The sequence below is a fragment of the Sorex araneus genome, chromosome 3 (assembly GCF_027595985.1).
Source record: "Sorex araneus isolate mSorAra2 chromosome 3, mSorAra2.pri, whole genome shotgun sequence".
Taxonomy (NCBI): Eukaryota; Metazoa; Chordata; class Mammalia; order Eulipotyphla; family Soricidae; genus Sorex; species Sorex araneus.
Window position 1 is genome coordinate 181,951,658 of NC_073304.1, and position 20,680 is coordinate 181,972,337.

General features: G+C 47.4%; 2 protein-coding genes across 7 annotated transcripts; one reads left to right on the top strand and one right to left on the bottom strand.

Annotated features, from left to right (window-relative positions):
- Nucleotides 1-1,362: 1,362 nt before the first annotated feature.
- On the bottom strand, nt 1,363-4,423 carry JRKL (JRK like). The gene has a single exon (XM_004604818.2). The coding sequence runs from the start codon at nt 3,866-3,868 to the stop codon at nt 2,309-2,311; it is 1,560 nt and encodes a 519-aa protein (XP_004604875.2). The 5' UTR covers nt 3,869-4,423; the 3' UTR covers nt 1,363-2,308.
- Nucleotides 4,424-4,472: 49 nt separating this feature from the next.
- CCDC82 (coiled-coil domain containing 82) lies at nt 4,473-20,404 on the top strand. 6 transcript variants are annotated; one of them, XM_055132952.1, is made up of 9 exons: nt 4,488-4,532; nt 5,721-5,931; nt 8,893-9,557; nt 10,077-10,302; nt 13,604-13,696; nt 14,145-14,269; nt 15,989-16,159; nt 16,778-16,963; nt 18,815-20,404. In XM_055132952.1, exons 3-9 carry the CDS (start codon nt 8,907-8,909, stop codon nt 18,881-18,883), a joined length of 1,521 nt encoding a protein of 506 aa, XP_054988927.1. In that variant the 5' UTR covers nt 4,488-4,532; nt 5,721-5,931; nt 8,893-8,906; the 3' UTR covers nt 18,884-20,404. The 6 variants fall into 6 exon arrangements, with proteins under 6 accessions (XP_004605221.2, XP_054988927.1, XP_054988930.1 ...); XM_055132954.1 differs by lacking the exon at nt 4,488-4,532 and adding an exon at nt 4,577-4,644; XM_055132953.1 differs by lacking the exon at nt 4,488-4,532 and adding an exon at nt 4,721-4,919.
- The last annotated feature ends 276 nt before the right edge of the window (nt 20,405-20,680 follow it).

Here is a 20,680-nt window from a genome sequence, read left to right on the forward strand (position 1 = left end):
GTGATAGGGATAATTACCTAAATTTAAACTTTTCTTTTTCTTTTTGGGTCACACCCAGAGATGCACAGGGGTTACTCCTGGCTCTGCACTCAGGAATTACTCCTGACAATGCTCAGGGGACCATGTGGGATGCTGGGAATTGAACCGGATACAAGTTCACTCTACCCACTGTGCTATCGCTCCAGCCCCCTAAATTTAAACTCTTACCTGCAGCAAATGATCATCAGCAATTAAGAGTGTGAGCCATGCAGCAGCTCTACCTAATTCATGACTTGGGATGTAACATAGTCTTCGGTAATGGGTGGCTCTAATGATTTTTTTTTTTTGGCTTTTTAGGTCACACCCGGCGATGCACAGGGGTCACTCCTGGCTCTGCACTCAGGAATTACCCCTGGTGGTGCTCAGGGGACCATATGGGATGCTGGGAATCGAACCCGGGTCAACCGCATGCAAGGCAAATACCCTACCCTCTGTGCTATCACTCCAGCTCCTCTAATGATAATATTTAAGAATGAAACTGTAACCTTCACATTCAAAACAGAACTGTAGCTTACCAGTGTTGGCAGCTTTCAGAAAAGAGCAAATAGCTATCAAGAAAAGGACCAAGAGCAGTCTAAACAGCCTAGAGAATTAAGATTCAAACTCAAGGTCACCAAAGAGTGAACCTTTACTAGATATTAAAGTTTAAAACCACACACCTAAACAATGATGTAATTTTACCACTAGGTGGCAATGAGAGTGCTGAAATGCACGGACAAGGTAAATTTTTGAAGCGGTGAGTAAATCCACACAAATCCAAAAAGCTTTATAATACAAACTTTCATTTTAGAAAAGTGAACAATTATTCATAGGTTATTGGTAACAAAACATGTAATTACCTTATTTAATATTACATAACTTCTGATGCTCTTTTCTTTTGCATTAAGGCAATTCATGCCACACAATTTTTAAAGTTATCATCAGAAACATCTTTTTAAAAAAATTAGACGTATCATAAGGATAACAGTAATTATGGAAAGCTTAAATCCTTGTTAAGTTATACAAGTCGAAAGAAGGCACTATAAAATATAAAGTATTCCAATAAAAGTTAAACCTGTTAAAAAAAAGACTAATAGAGAAGAGTTCTGCTTTGTTTTTTAACACTGAAACACAAAATAAGGACACTTTGAAGTTAGAGTATACAAATAGGTAAAATGTTTTCAATGTATTGAATAAATATATGGCGCTTACCTGGAAAGTTTATCAACGCAAATTCTAGAATGTCTTTCAGAAGTGTCAAATAATAAATAATAATAATAATCCTTTAGAATCTGACACTTAACATAATTATTTCTGCCCTTATAAAATAGAGCACAACCTATGGCTTATTAAAATAATAAAACTTTATTCTTTTCTTCTTATCAAATTAAAGGGAAGGAAAGCTATGACAAATTTTTTCAAATTACATTTTCAAGTACACAGTTGAAAAAAAACTTTTAAATCCCCAAAAAGCTCTCCCATATATAACATAGGAATCCATATTACCACATATAACATTACTAAGCCTGTGTTATAATTAGATGAATAAATAACAAACCTATACTGCTATCTATGAGACCCAATGAAGACAATCCTACTGATTCGCTTTATATAAATAACCTAAAATTCCCTAAATATTCAACTCGTTTTATACAAATAAATCAAAACATCTTTTATCAGCTTCATTTATCAATCACTTCCCACATATACTTCATTTCTCAAAAATTATCCCCATCCTGATACCAACCCAAAATTAACAGAAATGTGATTCCTAAGATTTTATAATTTATAGACTCGTTTTTTTGTTGGGCTTTATTTTGAATTATTATAAATCACCCTGAAATCTACAACCAAAGTATTTCATTCCATTCAGGCACATAGATTTACCAAACTGGTAGCTATTTAAGATGAATAGCACAGAGAGTGCTGTAGCAGTGCTGACAAAGGACAGAAAAGATTTCAGGAAAGTGTTCAATCTCATTGTTATCTGTAACTCCTAGGAAAAAATTAGGAAATGCTATTAGGGAAATGCTAACTGAAGATGTACAAAAGTGAATACATGTGTCCATGACATTTGTTATTTATACAGAATCAGCTTCTTGAATAGCTGCACAAATAAGGGGACAAGAGACACAAACAGATGATGGGAAACAATGCTCAAACCACTTAGATACATCTTGTATCTGTATTTCACAAGACTGTGTCTGTGAATTCAGAAAACAAAAGACATTGAGCCATATTGCCAAGAGATTAAAAGTTACAATGATCAAATAAGAACATTGAAATGCCATTATTGACTTGAGTTTGACATCTTATGCTTATTTCTGATAGTAGCTCGAAGTTTACGTATCACCAGTCTATCAGGCAGAATCATATCCCCTTGTTGTTCAAGATAAGCTAATAAATTCTCCGTCCACTGTAGAGCAGCAGCATGATTAATGTGTTTCTCTGGAACCAGCTCTATTTCTTCCTCCTCATTTTCACTGGACTCATCTGTCTGGCCCTGTGCTCGCCTGATAATTTCACTATCACTTAACACTTCATAGCCTGGCTCTGTACTGTCCACTTCCAGCCACTTTTCGATGTTGTCAGTAGTCACATTTTCCAGTCCTTTGGTGTGCTGTAAAACGGTGGCTACGGTGGCCACTGAGATATCTTCTCCATCCAGGTCCAGACCTTCCTTCTCGTCTATGGCCGGGAGAATCTTCTTCCATGCTCTGGTGATGGTAACCGGCTTCACCAAGTTCCACGACATGGCTATCTCATACAGTGCGTCCAGCAGGGTCAGCCTCTTCCAGTAGGAGCACAGGTCATTGCCTTCTTCCAGGTTGTTCTGGAGAAGGCCCAGGCGGTAGTTCCTCTTCATGGTGGCAATGACACCCTGACCTGAGGGCTGAACTAGGGCAGCCACATTGGGTGGCAGGTACTTGGCGAAAATCTGGCCGTCGTCGGAGCGCAGAACGTTCTCGTTGGGGTGAGTCGGGGAGTTGTCGAGCAGAAGCACAGCCTTCTCCTGCAGGCCCTTGGAGCGCAGGTACTCTCGGACCTGGGGCACAAAGATCTTATCAAACCACTGGCGGAAGATGGACAGGTCCATCCAGGCGCCTCTCTGGCTGAAGTAGGACACGGGGAGGTTGGTGGTGTCAGCGGCCTTGCAGGAGCGCGGCCGCCTGGCCTTGCCCACCACACAGAGCTTGAGCTTGTGTGCACCGGTGGCATTGGCACAGCACAGCACAGTGACACGATCCTCTGACGGCCGCGGGGCGCCCCGGGCTCGCGCCGGGAGACAGCGCCAGAAGAGCCCCGTCTCACCGGCGTGGTACACCTGCTCTGGCTGCAGGTTCTCGCGTCGCAGAAAGTCGCCAAAGCTGCCACAGAAGTTGTCCACCGCCGCCTGGTCACCTGCCAGGCCGCGGGGGCGCGGGCGTCGTGCGCTCAGCTCGCGGATGCTGTGACGCTGCTTGAAGCGAGTGAGCCAGCCAGCCGAAGGGTTGAAGTCGCCATCCAGGCCCAGCGCGTAAAAGAAGAACTCCGCGCGCTTGGCACACAGCGGGCCCGACACGGGCCTGCCCCGTGCGCGCTGCTGGTTGAACCACTCGAGCATGGCGCGGTCCAGCTCCTCATACATGGATGGCTTCATGGACTTGCGCTTGGCCAGCAGGCTGCTCGAGTCGGAGCTACTGGCATAGGTGATGAGCTTCTCCTTGTTCTTGCGGATGTCACGTACCGTTGTCTCACCGATGCCGTACACACCCGCCAGCTGCTTGGATGAGCCGCCATCCTCCAGCTTCTTGATGATGTCCAGTTTGTCCTTGATGGTCAGGACCACTCGCTTCCGCTTGCCTGCCATGGCGCAGCCGGAAGAGTGGTACTGCGCAGCCCTCTCAGTAGTGCTCAGAGGCTCTTTCAGCGACCCCCTCAAAGGTATGTCAGAAACCTCCTCAGACTCTCTCTGCGACCCTTTCAGAGGTGCCTCAGAGACTCCCTCAGCGACCTCCTCAGCGGCACCTCAGCGGTGCCCTCAGAGACCCTCTCAGCCGCGCCTCAGCGGCCCCCTCAGCGACCCTCTCAGAGGTGCCTCAGAAGCCCCTTCAGCGGCCTCCTCAGTCGCGCCTCAGCGACCCCCTCAGGGACCCCCGCAAGGATCCCCTTAGCGGCGCTTCAGCCGTGCCTCGGCCGGCGACCGGGAGCACGCTCGCGGGCTGAGGGCCGCGCCTCACCCCGACTCCGCCGGGCGTGCAGGCCCCGCCGCTCCACTGCCCGCCCGGACCCCACTCCAGCGGCTCATGCCCCTAGACGCCCCGCAGCCCCGGGCCGGGAGAGCGGAAGGGCGGGGGCCGCCCGGCCGGCGCCCACCTCAGTCTCCAAACGGGCCGCGCTCCGCCCAGCCGCGCGCTCCCGGAAGACGCCGCCGCGCGCCCCGCCCCGCCCCGCCCGCGGCCCGCCCCCGGGGCGGGACTTCCCCTGGGGTCCGGAAGGGGGCGTTGCCGGCGGGAGCGGAGGATCTGTGACAGGTGAGACGGCTGGTGCCCGGGGCGCTGAGGGCTGGGCCCGCGGCGCCGCTCCGTGCACTGGGAAGAAGGGGCCGGGGCAAGCGTAGGAAAAGAGCCAGCGCCGCAGCTAGCGGTGAGCTGTCCAGTGTTCGAGCTGCCCGCCCAGCCCAGGCCGCGCCCGCCCGCGCCTACACCTGGGGAGGAGGAGTAGGGGGGTATGCACCTGACCCTGGGCCCGGGGACTGTCCCCTCCGACTGCTGCCCAAGAGGGCTGCAGCTCACCGCCCCGCTCTGCAGCCTTGCAGGTTGCCCAACCGCACCTAAGTGGACAATCTGTGTTATTTCTTTGGCTACTGAAGATTGATTTGCGGCGCTGTTGCACGGTGTTGAAAGGACGCATGAAGAAGGGTGATGTTTTGCAAGCAAATTGCATGTCTTTGGGTTGAATTTCAAGTGATGCTTGGAGCTCCCTGGACCTAAAAAAAACCTATTGCAAACCACACCAAAAGGAGAGAGAGAAGAAAAGGGAATGCCCTGCCACAGAGGCGGGGTGGGGTGGGGATGGTGGGAGGGGTGGGGATGGTGGGAGGGGTGCTGGGACCATTGGTGGTAGAAAATGGGCACAGGTGGAGGGATTGGCACTCGATCATTATATGACTGAAACGCAAGTGCGAAAATTTGTAAGTCTGTTACTGTACCTCACGGTGATTCACTAATAAAAAGTTTTTTTTTTTAATTTCAATGTGAGCTATCCACATTACCTCCTTTATAGGGCAGGTGGTTGATTCCTATCCCAGGATGATTTTGTTTTGTTTTGTTTTTTTCTGATGATGCATTAGCACCAAAGTCTTAGAGAAGGCATACAGCTTCTGATGAGATATTTAAGGGACATGGTGAAAATCGTGCAGTTACTATTTGAGAGAAAGCAGGATGGATGATCAGCTTCAATAGACATTACTTCACAGCCAGCCTACCTCTGTGGGCATGAGGCACACAGATGGGTCCACTGGTGGTCTCCATTTACTTACTTAATGCTTCTGTTCAGTCTCTGCTTTTCTCTCCCTAAAGGTACAGCATTATTCAAGAAACTTGATCTCCTTTCCAGAAACCCAGTGTTTCCTCTGCACATGTATAAATTACATCTATTTGCACAAATTCTCATTTGAGTGAATTCTAACATTTTTTTTTGGCTTTTTGGGTCACGCCCAGTGATGCTCAGGGGTTGCTCCTGGCTCTGCACTCGGGAATCACTCCTGGCGATGCTTGGGGAACCACATGGGATGCTGGGGATTGAATCCGGATCGGCTGCATGCAAGGCAAACGTCCTACCTGCTGTGCTATTGCTCCAGCCCCAAATTCTAACATCTTGATTAGAAATGTCATTCCATCAACTTAGCTTTGCCATCTCATTTTTCTCAAGGTTGGTTCACTTTTCATTCTGTCATTCTTCCATCCCTAGCTAAGTTTGTAAATACCCATAATTTTTTTTAAAAAAAGACAGCTTTATTATATAACACTCTTCTCTTTTAATGACAGCATTTTTTTTTATTTTTTTGCTGTAATTGGCAATTTTGAATTCTTGAAGAAATTCTGGAAATTTGACATGTGACCATTTGAACTTGGTTTTTATTTAAATAAAATTTGCCTCTTTAAATGTTTAAGACTGCAGTTTTCCAAAGGAGGTGTCCTTCTCATAAGAAACTGCCTTTGTTGGAATCTTCACTCTGACTCACTGTGGGATTCCTGCAATCCTGCCACCAGTGGCATCGTGAGGCGGTAGAAGGAAGTCTGCAGATTTTCATCTCCTTTACACATTCTTTTCTTGCTTCTTGGATAAATTACTTCCAGAAGTTTCTGGTCTAACCTATGTGCACCACAACTTAGTGACATGATTTTAAAAGCAAGTTTGCAAACTCTATTCTCTTAAGTTATTTTCTAATGATTTTCTGAAACCAAATTGTGCATGAATGAGAGATAAAATGATGATTTTTTTTAAGACATGGTTTTTTCCTACCTTATACAAATGGAACTTTGGTAGAAAATTTTTGTATAGACAGGAAACCAGGAACCAGATTTCAAATCGCTGCTTATCTCACACTAACCAGGTGTGTAATCTTTGGTAAATCTTTTCAACTCTCTGCCTATAACTATGATTTTTATATGTGTAGATAATAACTTTCCTTAAGTATCTTTTCAGAGTTTTTTACAATGTGAACGCACTGAAAAATAATTGTACAGAAGGAATTTTTTTCTTTCTTTTTTTTGTTTGTTTTTTAAAACTGTGTGCTATTAACAAGTTTTGACTGTGTTTTGATACTGTCCACTCTTAGCATCTCTGCTTCGGTCTCAGGAGTCACCTGCTGATATGATAAATGCTCTCCTGTGGGTAGAGTTTCATTGTACAGGATAATCATCTAATGCATATAAAAACTCCTGTTATGAATAGACAGAGTCATCTTTTACTGTATCGTTTCTCCTGTCCATATTAGGAAGCCACATTTGGTGATTTTCCCAAGTGTCTTTTCATTATTCCTCCCAATGTGAAGGATTGATGAGAAAGTTCAGAGAGCCTTCCTAGTGCAGCAAGATGCCCTTCGGAGGGCTGGGGGTGTAACCCAGACATCTAACACCTGCTTTGTTGTACTCTCTGTCTTCATGATAGAAGCTGCTTCCTTTGTGGGGTCTTCAAAACAAGCTCCCCTAATCTAGTGACGCTCTGGGGGAGCGATAGGCTGGATATCATGTGCTGTGAGGAGTGACAGGTTTCTTGAAAGAGTGACTTCGACCACACCTGATCTCATCTTTCCTGAACTTAATATAAATGTAAAACAGTTCACATGAGTCTCACACAGCAGAATGTTTGGCTTCTTGACCAGGCCTTGTGGGGTTATCCCATCAGTGTTTAGGTGATAGGGTTACTTCCTTTGTTGCGTTCCATCTACACTGTAACTTTCAGTGTATCTCCCTACTCATTCTGATCTCAGATGCTGTGCTACCACCACAGAGACAGTCCCACTGTCTCTGAAACCTGGGAGAATGAACCCTATCCCTTCAGAAAAAGTAACCATCCTGAGAAGTTATACACTTACTCGTCATATTCCCAGTGCTCAGGAAGTTTTGGCATTTTGTTTTTGTAATTACCTTCAGGGTTTGCACACATTTAAAACTATCTTTAATACTATTTATTATTTTATTTCTAGAAGCTTATAAAAGTTTCTTTATCTGGTAGGTTGCTTAATAAAGTGGACATTTAAACAATTCTTTGGCATCAATTAATTATGGTTATTTTCATATTATTTTATTTTCTTATATGATAGTTCATCTTCAGGAACATTCATGATGTGGTAGAAGTATTGGACAATCAACTTCAGCTGTTGATTTTTTTTTGGAGGCAGTTGAATGCACAAGCTCTTACATATGCATTGTGAGGTCACTCGCATTACATTGTGATCCTGTGTCTTTTGCCTTGGCAACCTCAGAAGCATGTGTGTCCCAGTGATCCAGCTTCCTGTCTATTCCTTTACTATATGCTTGTGATCATTTTAATGGAGTTCCCCTTCTTCTGAATGGGAAACTTTTTTTCCACCTGACTGCATTATTGGATTGTTAGTAAGTTTTCTATTGGATTGTATTATATTGTTGACTATTAGATTTTTAAATCCAGTGCAACTTTGCTCAAATATATAGTGCCTAAGAGTTCAATTAATAGTTTTTTTGAATACAGTTTGTACTTATGTTTAAGGTCAATTAATACTTTAGAGCTTCCTTTATATTCAATTTCATTTCATTTCTCTATTCAGAATCCTAAGCACACACTGCATGAATCATTCTATAATCCATCCTTCTCTACACTTCTCTATTTCCAACACAAAGCCTTTATCACAGCTTCTAAGTCACATTTACTAAAATTACCATATTCTTTTTCAGTGCCAGAGTTTTGATCTTATCATTTTAACTCCTAAAACCCCCTTTTGATTCATTCTTTCTGTTGCTGTATAACCAATTCTCAGGAGACTAAGATCACATCTCTTGAACAAAATCTTCAGTGAAGCGGTTGCTATACTGATTTTCCTGACTGTACTTTAATCACAACTTCTTTCCCTTATCTTGGTACTACTTAGTGAAAACTGCCTGGGATTTTCTTTAGTAGATGTGTGTGTGCTTTTATTCTGTGCATGGAAAGTCTTCTTCAGTGCAGGATTGCTATGCTATAAAGATGCTCATACGACTCTCGGATGCTCAGTGCATTGTGATGACTGTTCTGCCACCTGCCCTCACATAACTTCATGTGTTTTTCCTTTGAAAACCATTTCTGTATCATGAATGCATTCCTCATTGTGACCTGGTTGTCGTGATTATGGCCCCACTAATTATCTTGTAGGAGCTGAAGTGGCCATGGTACTTGTTAGAAGACACGAAACGAGGAAAAGTTCTAAGACGCAAGAGCCGGAGCAGATATCACGAGTGGACTGGAGGCGGACCAAAAGAAATAGCCTCTCCCAGTTACTGGACAGTGATGAAGACCTGGACAGCGATGAAGACCTGGACAGTGGCGAAGAGCTGGACAGTGACCACAGCACTGGCAGCGATCATGACACAGAGCTCTGCAGTGACAAGGGGCGGGACAAGGAGTCAGCCCTGGGAAGTGACTTGGAATCTGCCACCGTGGAAAGTGAGAGAAACACAGACACCCACAGCAGTGCCATGGGCCAGGAGGAGAGCAAAGTAGACGCCTGCAACCCCCAACAGCCCTCTGAACACGGGACAGCAGGAGGCACCCTGGACGAGGATCTAGATGAGGAAGAGCACATCCGGTGCGGGAGGAGGAAACGGGCATCCTTGGTGATGGATGACAGCGACGACAGCGATGGCAGCGACATCCTGGTGCGGAAGGCGGGCGGGAAGCGCCCGCGGAGAGTGGTGGAGGACGAGGCGGGCAGCCCGGGCCAGGCCCTGGCGGCCAGGAGGCGCGCGCAGCTGCAGAGGCTGCAGGAGTTGTCCAGGCAAAGGGCCCGCCGGGGACGTCTTGGGAGCCGCGACGCGCAGGTGTGTGTGCCCATGCTCGCCCGCTGCTCTTCTCTTCCCCTGGCTGTGGCTTTCAGGCCACCAGTGCAGAGTTCCTCCTGCGCACAGGCCACTTGAGGGTTTATTTCCGAGGAACCCGCTCAGGAGCCAGGCATTCCTGAGCGCGCCCTAGGGCGGGCAGTGCCCACCCTGTTGTCTGAGCGTGCCTCTCTCTGGGCAACACTTTTTTTTTCTTTTTCAAACTGAGAGGTGACTTGTCTTGGAGAGTCTCCCCTGCTTTTAATTTCTGTTTGTAACCCTAACGTTCATTTGAAATTTTTCCATCGCTCCCCCAGGTATGTTGTCATCTTCCTGATGTCGACGTTTTGCATTTTAACGTTCGAAACCTGAAAATAGAAAAATTGATGTGTAGGGTTATTTATTTATTTGGGTCTGTTTCACAGTTGATCTTTGTACTTCACAGTCATTCCTCATTGTGACCTGGTTGTCATGATTAAAGGGACCACTTACTGACCGACCACTCTGTTCGGATTTCATTAGGACTCTGAAAAGGAATCACGCCAGAGCAGTGATGAGAATGGGGAGGAGGACAACGAGGAAGAGGACAACGAGGAAGAGGAAAATTTAGAATATGGTGACGACGGGGATGATTACATTATTGATGACTTTGTAGTGCAAGATGAGGAGGGTGAAGAAGAAAATAAAAGCCAGCAAGGAGAAAACCTGACCACATCACAGCTGAAATTAGTGAAGCAGAATTCCCTTTGTAAGTTCACACACAAGAAGCACCTGGTGGCTTGTTCTGAACACCATCTGTTTAACATCTCATCTCTATTTATTTGTTTGCTTTGGAACCACAACTGGCAGTTCACAGACTTACTCCTGACTTTGTGCTCAGGGGTCACTCCCGGCAGAGCTCAGGGGTTCTGGGGATGAGCCCAGGTTAGCCTCGTGCAAGACAAGTTTGAGTTTATGAATATTATTAACATTTGCCATTATAGAAATGCAAAACAGGGATTTATAATATATATAATTGACAAAATGGCGTTACTATTATATGTTCACATAAATGGCATAATTTATGAAAAGTAATTATTTTATTAGTTTTTCCTACAGGAAAAAAATGCTTTGTTTTGCACTTCATTAAATATGATTAACATCTATCTCAATATAAGGCAGTAATTTTTTAATATTTTCTTTTATGTTTGTTGTATTTTTTGTTGTTGAAGCCAGTGAAAACAAATTTGCTTCATTCATATAAATTAAAAAAATAATGAAAAAGGGAGGGATGGTCTCAAGTAAATTTTAAAAAGTACTTGTAGTGTTGGAGAGATACTACAGCTGGTAGGTCATTTGCCTTGCACACAGCCAACCCAGGTTCAATCCTCAGGGTTCCATATGGTCCCCTGAACATCTCTGGAGTAATTCCTGAGTGCAGAGCCAGTAGTAAGCCCTGAGAATCATTGGGTGTGACCCAAAAAGCAAAAAAAAAAAAACCTTATAAATATATAAATATTCTCGTTTTACACTATACCAAAATTTGATAAGGTTAATTGCAGAATGGAATCTGTAACCATGTATTTAATCTCTCCTTACATTGTAATCCATTTCTTTGTCTAGATATGGTTATCTTACTACATGCACAGCTTTGTAATATTATGCATTGGGCATCAAAAAAATATTGGTTGCCTGGGTTATGCAAATCTCCCAAATGTTTGCATAGTGTAAAATAGTTTATATAATATTTTAAAAGTTTTTTTGGTTTGTTTTTTGGGCCATTCCTAGCGATGCTCAGTGCTTATTCCTGACCCTGCACTCAGGAATCGCTCCTGGAGGTGCTGTGGGGCCCCTATGGGATGCGGAGGATGGAGCTGGGGTAGATGGTATGCAAGGCAAGTGCCTTACATACTGCACTCTTTGGACCCAATAATTTTTAGGGTTTTTTTCTTTTTGAGTCACACCAGGCGATGCACAGTGGTTACTCCTGGCTCATGCACTCAGGAATTACTCTTGGCAGTGCTCAGGGGACCATATGGGATGCTGGGAATCGAACCCGTGTCGGCCATGCAAAGCAGGAGGCCTACCCGCTGTGCTGTTGCTCCAGCCCCTAATTTTAAGTTTTAAAGCTCACTTTGGTTGTCTTTTTCTAAAAGAATGTTTATTTGGATTTGGGCCAAACTTAGTGGTTCTTGGGGCTGACTCCTGGCTCTGTGCTAAGGGATAACTCTCTGCAGGGCTTGGGAAACCCAAATGGGATGCTAGGGTCACACAGCCGGGTCATCTGTGTGCAAGGCAAGCACCTGCCTCTGTCTGATCACTCTGGCCCCCATATTTGGAATATTCCAGAGGACCCACGTGCTAACATCTCTGGACTAGGCCGTGCTTGGGGCTGTGTTGCTGGCTGGGGAGTGGGGATGTGAGGCAGTGGGTAGACTTAGGGCCTTGCAATGCTCATGCCAGAATTTGACTCCCCCCAGTCAAGTTACCTCCACAGCCCCCAAAATCATGCCTCTAAACGTAACTCAGTCTCACCAGAAATTCCTTAGATTTGGGGAAGATGTTAAGCATAGAATAGCAAACAAAAGTTTTAATTCCTACTTCAAAATCTGTTTCGTTTTGGGGTCACACTTGGTGGAGCTCAGAGCTTGCTCCTAGCTTTGTGCTCAGGGGTCACTCCTGGTGGCTGTTAGGTGACCTATGTGTTACTGGTGGGGGAGAGAGAAGACTTACAGAGGGCAGGGGATGTGCCTAGCACATGTTCGACCCCAGCTCTATTGTTGGCACTTTATATGGTCCCCTGAGCACCACCAGGAGTGATCTGTGAGCACTGCCTGGTGTAACCCCAGCCTCCATCTACCCACCCAATCCACTGGTGGATATTAATAAGTGGTCTTATTTTGATTCAACTGCCATTCAAGCATGTTCCCTTATTTTGCTTCAGCCATTGCAAGCATGTCCCACATTTCATACCATGTTCAGGTTCTTCACACGTTTTCACAGGCCCACAGAGCAGGTAGAATGTTCTTTAGCATTGGCGCAAGGACAATCTGAATCTGGCAAAACAGAAAACAGGCAGAGGATAAAGTATCACTGGGGCTCTACAGAAAATGGGCAGAGGGTGCGGTACCACTGCAGAAAATGGGCAGCTGGTGTGGCACCATTTGGGCTCTGCTGGCTACTGTGGTGACTCCCAGGTGATCTCATGAGAGAAGCAGTGAGACAGGTCATGGGTGTGCTGCCAGGCTCCCTTCAGAGGCTTCCGTCCTGCTCTGGGCAGTGGTCTGGTCTCTGGATGACCTACCTTCCCAGCGTTCCTGGGCAGGTTCCTCTGTTTAGGAGGTGAATGAAGATCATTTAGCATGACAGATGTTTGGAATTAGAGTTACTTCTTCTGAAAAATGAGGTTTGCTCAGTGGCCAACTAATTTGCCAAGACAACTCCGTAAAATTAGGACAATTACAGCTTTTGCTCCTATTTATAGCCTGTGTCTGCTACATGCAAGGCAAGCACCTTACCTCGCCAGTCCAAACTTTTAAATCACATTTTTTTGTGGGGGGGAAGGGGGCTGTGGGTGGAGACGAAATCAGCTATGCTCAGGGCTTACTCCTGGTGGCAATCCAGGGGTCATATATGTTGCTCAGGATTGAACCCACGTCTGCTGTGTGTAGGACATGTGCTATACTATCTCTCTAGCTAAATATTAACTTTTTCTACTGAAGGAAAATACTATATATTTAAGTTCACTTGTGATTAGGTGTTTCTACTGAACAAAGGTTCTCAGCCATCCTGGCTGGTGAGTCCTTTTTCGGGTTCGAGGAGAACCCAGCAAGCTACCTAGAGTATCTCTCCCACATGGCAGAGCCTGGCAAGCTACCCGTGGCGTATTCGATATATCAAAAACAGTAACAAGTCTCACAATAGAGACATTACTAGTGCCTGCTTGAGCAATGAAATGACAGTGATACAGTGATCATAGCAATGGAGTCTCACCTTGGAGAAAGGGGCTATTGTGGGGAGGGAATCGCTTTGTCTGCTGTGTCCTAATACCAATGTTAAACTGATTTCAGATTCCTTTAGTGACCACTACACCCATTTTGAGCGCGTGGTGAAGGCCCTGCTCATCAATGCTCTGGATGCCTCCTTTCTGGGCTCGCTGTATGGTAAGTCAGTCATAGGAGCGGAACCACCAGGCCTGCTGCTTTTCCTTGTGTGTGTTGATCTAAAGCATAGTGAGGGTGAGAAACAGCAGCATTGCGTGTGCCTCTGCATGTATCCAGAGGAAGGTCAGATCCTCACTGTCCCTCAGAAGGACCCTGCTGATGGCTAAAGCCTGCGAGTGTCTTCTCTGCACTCTTCGGGGTCCCGGCCCAGGAGACTGACTGGCTCTCCCCAAACAGCCGGCAGTTCTCCCAGCACCTCCCGGCCTCTCTCAGCACCTCAGATCTCGCCAAGACAGCTCAGGCTGTTTCATGCCCTCAGACTTGCTCTGCTTGGCCGCTCTCGGAGTAAACTGGTCTCCACTTGGTTCGTGGGGGGCGGTGTAACCCCTCCCCTATCTTTCCAATATCCTAAGGGCAAAGTGATGCTTTGTTGTTACACCCCGAGCAGATGGCACCAGGCAGAAGACCTATGCGCAAGACATGCTGACATCGCTCCATTATCTGGACAACCGCTTCGTCCAGCCCCGTCTGGAGAGCTTGGTTTCTAGAAGCCGCTGGAAAGAGCAATACAAGGTACTGCTTAGGTCACAGTCTCTGGGGTTCGTGCTGGGGCAGGGTACCCTGATGTCCTGACAGACTACAGACCCAAAATTGGTTTAACTGGCCTCTACCACTGACCTCTCATTAAGGAGGTTACGGCAGTGATGCTTTGGCTGTAACTACATCTTCCGGGAATGAAGCACTCTGTGTGTTTCTCTCAGGGTTTGCCTGCCTGTTCACACAGGGAGGTGGTCCCCCCAGGTTGGGAAACAGATCAGAGGCCTGGAGCAGTCCCTGAGGAGCAGGCCAGGGCCACCACCACCCTCTTGCTCTCCAGTTCACAGTTCCAGAGGAGAGGCCACTCTGTGTGGCTTTCGAGGTGCCCTTTCCTCTCTCTCTGTGCTTGGTTTCCTGCTGTGCTTCTCTTCCATGTCCTGAGGATTAGCAAAAGGAAGAACAGCACAAGAATGGAGGGGGGAGGGGAAGTGGGGGGGCTGAATCCAGAGCTAGCTGGTCTCTGTTCCGAGATCAGGTTCCCCCAAGGCTCTGAATGCTCCCGTGACCAATAAGTCCCCCAGGACAGGGCCCGGGCCCAGTGAGGGTCTGAGACAGAGACTGCACCTCATCAGGCTGCATTTCAAGGCCTCCACCCACCCTGGTGAAACTCTCTGAAGCACAGGTCCTGGGGTTTGCCTGCTCATTTACAGGGAAATGTCGACTGATTTTGAAGATAAAGTGCCTGGCACAATCCATAAGTCGATCATAAGATAGCTTTATCTACTAGGAGGGATGCATATATTTATGTATATTTATTACAGGCAAACTGAAGTGTATCATAGAGTGTGGGAAGGTGCTCCAAGACCTCTGCTTGGACAGGAGAGAACTGTTTTATGGTCTGTGAATGGTGCCATGCTGAGGACTTCTGCCTTTGAGGAAACTGTGTGATACCTCACTGAGGTGCCCTCATCAGCCCGAGCAAGTTGCTCAGCATCTGAAGTCAGCCCAGGGCAGGCACAAAAATGCCCCAGGCATAACCCTGCCACCTCCCCAAGCTCACCAGCATGTGCCCAGTCCTTCCTGCTCTCCCATTGCTAACTGCTAACAGGTGCCAGGCTGTCCCCTGCTCATTTTTTTTTCTATTTTTACCTAGTTGATAGACACTAACTAGAGATGGCAAGAAAAAAAGGATGTGGGGCTGGAGCAATAGGGGTAGGGCATTTGCCTTGCACACAGCCAACCTGGGTTCAATTCTAGCATCCCATATGGTCCCCTGAGCACTGCCAGGAGTAATTCCTGAATTCCTGAGTGTATGAGCCAGGAGTAACCCCTGTGCATCCCCAGGTGTGACCCAAAATAGAAAAGAAAAAAAAAGAAGAAGAAAAAGAAGAAAGGATGTGAATTAAAATCTATAAGAATTCCAAGTTGTGGCTTGTAAGTGTGGGAGCTGTGACATCAATGTTCCCTGAGTCAGGCTCTTTTCTTTCACTGACCTAAATGATAGATTTATTTTTTTTAAATTTTCTACAAATATCTTATCCAGGCTTTCCTCTTTGGGGTCCTCCACATCCAGACTCTGGGTGCTAACCTGCCCTCCACTTTTCAGCACTCAAAGAAAGAGCACTGACGTCCTTTTCTTTCGGGTCCTCCCCTCCCTCCCTCCCTCCCACCCCCTGAGCTGCTTTACTGAAACACCTCATGGGAACACACACGTGTCTGGGCCACCTCTGCCCATGCCCGTTCTGTGGCTTCTAGGAGCGGGTGGAGAACTACTCCCATGTCGCCATCCACCTGAGGAGCCCGGAGACGTGCGGCTGCCAGGCATGCGGGCTGCAGCGCCTCTGCCGCTACTCGGTGCACCTGTCTGGGAGGCTCTACAATACCAAGACCATGGAGACCGACGACTTTATGTCGCACGACAAGCAGGCACGTCCACACGCTCACAGATGCCCTCTGTGTTCACGGGCAGCGGGAGGCCGGGAGGGAGAGGGCAGGCAAGGGGCAGTTTCTGAACCTGACCCAGGAGGGCCATTGGCCTGTCCCAGACATCAAGGAAGAAAATACGACCAAATGCAAAATGACACACAGAATTGGGAGCAGGGGGAGTGTCAGGGATAAATAATTCAGCAATAAATTGACACTCATTAGTTTCAGAATAAGGCTTGATTGTCGTCAGCCGGAGCGGTCTGTGCTGTGGCCTTGCAGTCACTTCTCTGTCATTCCCACCCCCAGAGGGGCCTGGGCATGGCCATCATGCGCCCTCTACACCCAGCCGGCCAGGGTTCACCCTGCTTTGGGGAACCCCGCTCCAGATCCCCACCTAAGGCCCCTTCTCCTAAGACCCCTCCAGGGCGTGGATGAACTGTGTCTGGGGGCTTCTCTCGTGAGTCCCAGCACCCAGCCCATGCTTGCTCCATTTGGGACTGGGACTATGCATCAGGGTCCATTTCTCAAACCCCACGGAGCACAGAGCCAAGTTGAGGCTGTGTGTCCGCCGCTGTGCCTTCCTGCCTGCCGTGGGGTCAGGCTTGTCTCTCCCTGTAGGTGTTTACTGTTGGCAGGATTTGTGCCAACCGCACCCAAATCTATCATGCACTGAAGCACTTTAAGTTCAAACTGTACCAGGAATGTTGCTCCATCGTGAAGACAGAAGAGGTGGAGAATGAGCAGGTTAAAGAGACAGTGGAAAGAATTTTCAATCAGTCCAAAGAAAGTGGCTGGATTAAGGAGGTAAGGGGAATGGGAAAGAAGCATTTCGTCCTCCTTTGGGCTAAGTCGCGATTGTCAAGGGGGCAGAGAAGGTTAGACCAGCTGCATGAGGCCTAGACTCTCTCCTCCCTACCTTTGTTCTTGGCTCCTCTGCCTGGCCCCCACATCCCAGGCTGGTGCTCCCAGGGCCGCCCAGCCCCGAGATTGCCCTTGCCCTTATGCACGCGGGGCCTCGCTAGCAGCTCACACTGGACAGAGTCGGGGTATGGCGCTGTGAGGCCCCGATGCTGATGCCCCCATGCTGTTGGACACTGACATGGATGTCAGGGCTAAAGTGGGGTCATCGAGGCTGCCCTGGGCCCCAGCCATCTGCTGGCAGCCCCCCACTATCCCTTAGGATGCAATTTGGCATCCTTCAAGGTGAGTCCAGGGCTGGGAGTCACCAGGAGAACTGCCTGGGGGTCCCCAGACAGCCCAGATCAATCTCTGACTCTGAATCAACAAAGCAGAGCTTGAACGCTGACGGCAGGCCCAACGCCTGCTTTCCGTCTCAGGGACCGAGGAAAATGAGCTGAGCGCTAAGTCCTCCAGCCAGTCAGCCCCCAGCCCAGGGCCTCCCCCTGTACCCTCCAGCTTCCCCCTCTCCTCTCACTCCTGTGCCTGTCCCATTGCTTAGTCCTGCCACACATCAGCCCATGCCCTCACCGCCCACTGCCTTGCCAGAGCATCTTGCTTCCCCCGCCTGACTCCAGACCTCGCCAAAGGCCTGCAAACACACAGATGGGGCTCTCCCCACCACCCTTGGAGGCTCTTTGTGTGACCCTCACTGGTAAAGCTCAGGGGCAAGCAAAGGATAAGAACAGGGCACAGAGGCTGGAGCGATAGCACAGCGGATAGGGTGTCTGCCTTGCATACGGCCCACCCAGGTTTGATTCCCAGCATCCCATATGGTCCCCGAGCACCACCAGGAGTAATTCCTGAGTGCAGAGTCAAGGAGTAATTCCTGTGCATTGCTGGGTATGACCCAAAAAAAAAGTTAAAAAAAAAAAGAACAGGGCATGATGCCCACCTGGGCACTCAGCGGTCAACAGGGCGCCAGGGAAGGAGAGAGGAGACATAGGCCAGGAGTTGAGTGGAGAGAGCATCCAAGGGCAGTCTCTGTTTTGCTCTTGTAATTGCATTTCAGATGCATCACAGAAAGAATCCTAAAGTATGAGGGGTCTGCCTGGCCCTTTTCTGGAATTCTGGATTTTGCATAGTTAATTATATGTTAACTATTTTGAAAAATGTTTGTGGAGATTCCATGCACGTATATATTTTGTTTGCTTTCCTGTTTGGGGGCCAACTGCTGTGGTCAGTCCCCCTCGCTTTCCCGGCTTGTTCCCCTAGAGGGTGTGTACTGGCATCCACAGAAGCCGCTGCCCCCCACATCTCTGCCCACTAAATGCTGTCCCCGTGGGGTGCACAGGCCACTCTTGCGGCCCCACCTGCCAGAACACCCCTTCTGTCAGGTCTGTGCCTTGGCGGTCACCATGCTGGGCTCTGGATCTGGCATGGCCCTGCTGGCTCTGGCCCTGCTATTCTGGACTGTGAGGAACCGTATTTCTGTAGAGCTGGTCCCCAAAGCTGTTCTACTTCCACGGCGAAGAGGTTGTAGAACAGCGTCTGATGCCAAGAGAGGCATGTTTCAGGTGAAGGTCTGTCTCTTCCCAGAAACACTTATTTGAAACCAAGTCCCTGTGTATGGCTAAAACAAAAATGACTTTTTTTCTCACGATGCCACGAAGGGAACTTGTTTCCACCTTGTCAGTAGCTGTCGAGTTGTCCTGTCTGTGCTACCCTCAGTAACTTGCTTTTCTATTGCACACCCAGAAATACAGCCAACTTCAAGACTATCTCAACTCTGCAGATTACTTTCAAGATGAGAAGTTTGAATTGTGACTACGTTTCCTCCAGAGAAGCCTTTATGAATTCCTGTAAATACAATGATGATCAATCTTGTTTCTCTGTCCCCTGTAACATACCTGTACATTTTATGCGTATCTTTGTGGCAGAATATCTCATCTAAGCATATGTTCATCTTTATCTCCATAAAAAGGCACTCTGCAATCTAATAAAACTTTAATCTGCAATGCATGTAAAACACAATCTGATTAATTTTTAAACCCGTGTTGTCTGCAGCTCTGCCTGTGTGTGTGGATCCATCACACTCTTGTTCGGCACTCGAGCTGCTCGTGCTCTGTTCAGTAGAGAAAAGACTATTTTTAAAATGCAGACTAAAATCTCCCTGCATTTACGGCTGAATCCCTGCCCGGGTCTGTGCATTACTCTTTCGCAACACTAAACGATCTTCACTCGCTGACTTTTTACTATCATCACCTAAACCAGTGGCCATGGGGGAGGCTGTGGCTTTTCCTTCCTTGACAGACCTTGGCCCCAGCAGCAGACTGTGCCCCACATGTCCACCCTGAGGCTCCTACAGCTTCTCTGGGTTTCCCGTAGAGCTGGGTGTGGGCTATCAGCATTCCAGCCTCACTCAGGACCCTCCACATGAGATATGTCTTGTGTTTTGAATGCTTATTCATTTTTATATTTAATTCCTATTGTGGACTGGAGCAATAGCTCAGCCAGCAGGGCATTTGCCTTGCATGTGGCCGAACCGGGTTTGATTCCTCTATCCCTCTCAGAGAGCCGGGCAAGCTACCGAGAGTATCCCGCCCATATGGCAGAGACTGGCAAGCTCCCTGTGGCATATTCAATATGCCAAAAACAGTAACAAGAAGTCTCACAATGGAGACTTTACTGGTGCCTGCTTGAGGAAATTGATGAACAGTGGGATGACAGTGCTACAGTGCTACAGTATTCCTGTTAGGCTTGAAACACAGTTAAAAACAATTTAAACTCAGAATTGTGCTGCTGAGCACAACCCGGCAATTCCACTTCTAGGTATCTATCCAAAGGCTGAAAGCATCATTTAGAACAAAAATTCTGCATTCCTGTGTTCATTGCAACACTATTCACAGTAGCCAAGATCGGGAAACAACCCAAGTACCCCAGAACAGATGAGTGGATACAGAAAGTGTGGCATGTCTCACCTAATGGAATACTATTCAGCAATAAGGAAAATGAAATTGCGCAGATTGGCACTAAGTGGATGGAACTAGAGAGAAGGAGAGGCACAGGTGCAGAACCATCTCCCACCTGGCAGATGTAAAGAGACACAGGGAGGGAACAGCAAATGGTCAAAAGCGTCACCGATTGAGTCAATCTCCAGATCTGAGCTTACTTGGAGTGAAAGGAGAGGAGGGCGGGAGGGTCCTTGGAATGTTACCAGGGTAAGTAGGCACTGTGGTGTTGGCATGATGTAGGCATGACACTCATTGAACACTGTTGGAAATCACAGATGCGAATGAAAAGGAAAGAATAGTTTCTTAGTCTGTGCATAGCTTTACACAACTCACTTGCCCCACAATAAAGCAAAGTGTTGTGAGTGAACCAGTGGGCCCTGTCTGTTCTGTGTCTTTAATTCTTTCTGTTTGTTTTTGTTTGTTCAGGAACCATATGGTATGCCAGGGATCAGCCTCATGCAAGGCAGGTGTCCTAACCCACTGAATTATCTCTCTGGTCCCTGATTCATTTGCTTCTTTCATGTGATCCAGAGAGTCTGTTTTCCTGAGGACACTGAAAGTCCTGTCACTTACTGCGGCCCCGGTTGGATCTGGCATCGCCTGTGGTTTG

Coding starts and splice junctions, on each gene's coding strand:
- JRKL (XM_004604818.2), bottom strand. CDS start 3,868: ATGGCAGGCAAGCGGAAGCGAGTGGTCCTGACCATCAAGGACAAACTG.
- CCDC82 (XM_055132950.1), top strand. Junction 10,303..13,603: donor AGTGAAGCAGAATTCCCTTT/GTAAGTTCACAC, acceptor AACTGATTTCAG/ATTCCTTTAGTGACCACTAC. Junction 16,160..16,777: donor TTATGTCGCACGACAAGCAG/GCACGTCCACAC, acceptor CTCTCCCTGTAG/GTGTTTACTGTTGGCAGGAT.